Source organism: Procambarus clarkii, chromosome 14, assembly GCF_040958095.1.
Source record: "Procambarus clarkii isolate CNS0578487 chromosome 14, FALCON_Pclarkii_2.0, whole genome shotgun sequence".
NCBI lineage: Eukaryota > Metazoa > Arthropoda > Malacostraca > Decapoda > Cambaridae > Procambarus > Procambarus clarkii.
The window spans coordinates 44942-48038 of NC_091163.1; the positions used below are offsets into that span (position 1 = coordinate 44942).

At 38.2% G+C, this 3097-nt stretch overlaps 1 protein-coding gene across 1 annotated transcript; it reads left to right on the top strand.

Moving 5' to 3' along the window:
* The first annotated feature begins 618 nt into the window (after positions 1–618).
* On the top strand, positions 619–2526 carry LOC138364701 (general transcription factor II-I repeat domain-containing protein 2-like). The gene is made up of 2 exons (XM_069324683.1): positions 619–1813; positions 1868–2526. The coding sequence occupies exons 1-2, from the start codon at positions 1291–1293 to the stop codon at positions 2509–2511; spliced, it is 1167 nt and encodes a 388-aa protein (XP_069180784.1). The 5' UTR covers positions 619–1290; the 3' UTR covers positions 2512–2526.
* The last annotated feature ends 571 nt before the right edge of the window (positions 2527–3097 follow it).

A 3097-nucleotide genomic window follows, 5' to 3' on the forward strand; every position in this document is an offset into this window, starting at 1 on the left:
CACCTGACGGTAGACAGGTACCTGGGAGCTAGACAGCTGTGACAGACAACATCCTGAGGATGGGCTAGACCAGGGGTCTCCAAACTATGGCCCGCGGGCCACATCCGGCCCGCCACATAATTTCATCCGGCCCTCCAAACAAATCCCTGTGTAGTGGCCTTGAAAAAATAATTATCGTACGAATGGCATCGCAGAATTATTCAAAGCTGGGGCTGCTGACTGGTGGCGCTCAACCCGAGTCAGTTTTCCTCTCTCTCTCGATAGTGTGACGCACAGATACTAATACTGGTAGGTATGTGTTGTGCATTACAACCAATCAGTTGTGTATAACTGTATATTGTGGGGATGGAGGGCGAGTGGGGCTTCGCTGCTTCCGTTTCAGGGAGCACAAACACTGTACAATATTCTTTTCTCTGTACTTTGACAATGCCTTTATCTTAGTTATACAAAATAGCAATAATACTATTGTAGCCAAAAATATTGCATGTTTAAAATAGTTAAAATGGTAACCATTAAGTTTATCAACGAAAGCTGTTGCCATAATATTTACCACTTTATAATAATATGCTATGCTTTTTAACACCACATACAAGCTGCTTTTTTCCTGTAGAATTTATTTCATTTATTTTACCCTTATGTTTTCAGATATGGAAAAGATAAAGAAAAGAAAAGTGGACAGTGAGTGCCGTCGGTTCAATGACGAATGGAAGATAAAGTACTTTTTTTGTGATAGCAAATGATAAAGCTTTATGCATAATATGTAGAGACAGTGTTGCTGTTCTGAAGGAATACAATATTCGTCGGCACTATGAATCTAAACATGGCTCAAGTTATTCTCACATCACAGGAGCAGAACGCACTAAAAAGTTTGAATCATTTCAGCACAGTCTGCATTCTCAACAAGCTGTTTTCAGTAAGAAAAAATCTGAAAATGAAAATTCAACTAGAGCCAGTTACAAAGTTGCCTATGTGTTGGCTAAAAAGGAAAACCTTTCACTGATGGTAGTATCATAAAAGAGTGTATAGTGGAAGCAGCAGGAGAGGTATGTCCAGAAAAAGTAAACCTCTTCAAAATGATAAGTCTTGGGTCAAATACTGTTGCTCGTAGAATTGAAGATTTAGGAGGCGACATAATTCGGCAAATAAAGGAAAAAAACAAAAAGATTTTGTTGGTATTCTCTTGCGTTGGATGAATCAACTGATGTGTGTGATACTTCTCAGCTCTTAGTATTCATTCGTGGTGTTGATAGTGAATTTAATGTGAGCCAAGAATTAGCATCAGTTCACAGCATGCACACCACAACAACTGGAGAGGACATTTTCAATGAAGTAAGTAAAACTATGACAGAATATAACCTGGAATGGAAACAAGTGCAGTGTGTGACAATTGATGGAGGAAAGAATATGTCTGGGACAAAGAAGGGTTTGGTTGGGCAAATTACAACAGCTTGTGAGGTTGGAGGATTCTCAAAACCCATTTTTCTGCATTGCCTTATCCATCAACAAGCATTGTGCCTAAAATATGTTAATATGTCTTGTGTCATGAAACCTGTTGTTTCTGTGGTTAATTTCATTAGATCTCATGCACTCAACCATCGCCAGTTCCGTGATTTCTTGAAAGAAATTGATGCGGAGTTTGTTAACTTGCCTTATTATACAGCAGTTAGATGGCTTAGTTGTGGAAAGGTTTTGCTGCATTTCTTTGAGCTCAGATTAGAAATTGATTTATTTCTCACAGAGAAAAATAAACCTCAGCCATTATTATCAGAATGTGAATGGATTTGGAAATTGGCATTTTTTGCAGATATGACAGGTCATATGAATATGACAGGTCATATGAATATGACAGGTCATATGAATATGACAGGTCATATGAATAACTTGAATCTGAAATTGCAAGGCAAAACAAATTTGATCAGTGACTACTTTGTTCATGTCAAGGCATTCAGAGCAAAATTTGCGCTACTTGAAGGCCAGGTGAAGGTTAAGAATTTTGCTCATTTTCCATGTTGTGAAAAATTTCATGCAGAAAGTAAAGTTGAATTTCCTCTTTCATTTGCAAATGAAATAATTTCAGATTTGAAAAAACAGTTTCAGAAGCGATTTGCTGACCTTGATGCCAAAGCAAATGAAATCAAGCTCTTTCATAATCCATTTGACTGCAATGCTGAAAATCTTCCAACTCAATTTCAAATGGAAATTATTGATCTCCAGGCAGATGACAGACTGAAAGATAAGTATAGAGAAGGAAATCTAATTGAGTTTTATAAATGCCTGCAGCCAGATCAGTTCCCAAATTTAATAAAGTTTGCTTGTAGTTTTGTGTCCATTTTTAGTTCAACATACTTGTGTGAACAAACTTTTTCCAAAATGAAGTATGTGAAATCTAACTATCGAGCAAATTTGTCTGATGATCACTTGAAATCAATTCTTACAATTGGCTCATCTAATCTGGAACCTGATTTTAATGAAATTTTGAAGTCAAAACGACAGTATCATTCGTCACACTAATTTGGTTGCATAAAACTAAAGGCAGGAATCTATTTAGTTTACCCTGATTTTTTCCAAAAAGATATGTTTTAATTTTTCCATGTTTATACTTTAATATTTGAGGAAATTAAATTACTGGCACTGATTTGTTTTTTGTTTTGTTTTTCATTTTTTATTCCTCCGGCCCGCATAAATATGGGACATATATAATGTGGCGCTTACATTGACAAGTTTGGAGACCCCTGGGCTAGACGGTAGAGCGACGGTCTCGCTTCATGCAGGTCGGTGTTCAATCCCCGACCGTCCATAAGTGGTTGGGCACCATTCCTTCCCCCCCCCCCCGTCCCATCCCCAACCCTTATCCTGACCCCTTCCCAGTGCTATATGTAATATCTCGGCGCTTTCCCCTGATAGGTCCTTCCTTGCAGGCACAAATAGTAAACAAACTGTGCTAGATAGCTCAGTATTGTGTAATCTTACGTGACGCAATTACAATTAATTACTCTTGATGAACAAATCCACAAGGGCCGTGACGAGGATTCGAACCTGCATCCGGGAACGCAGGTTCGAATCCTCGTCACGGCCCTTGTGGATTTGTTCATTTTGA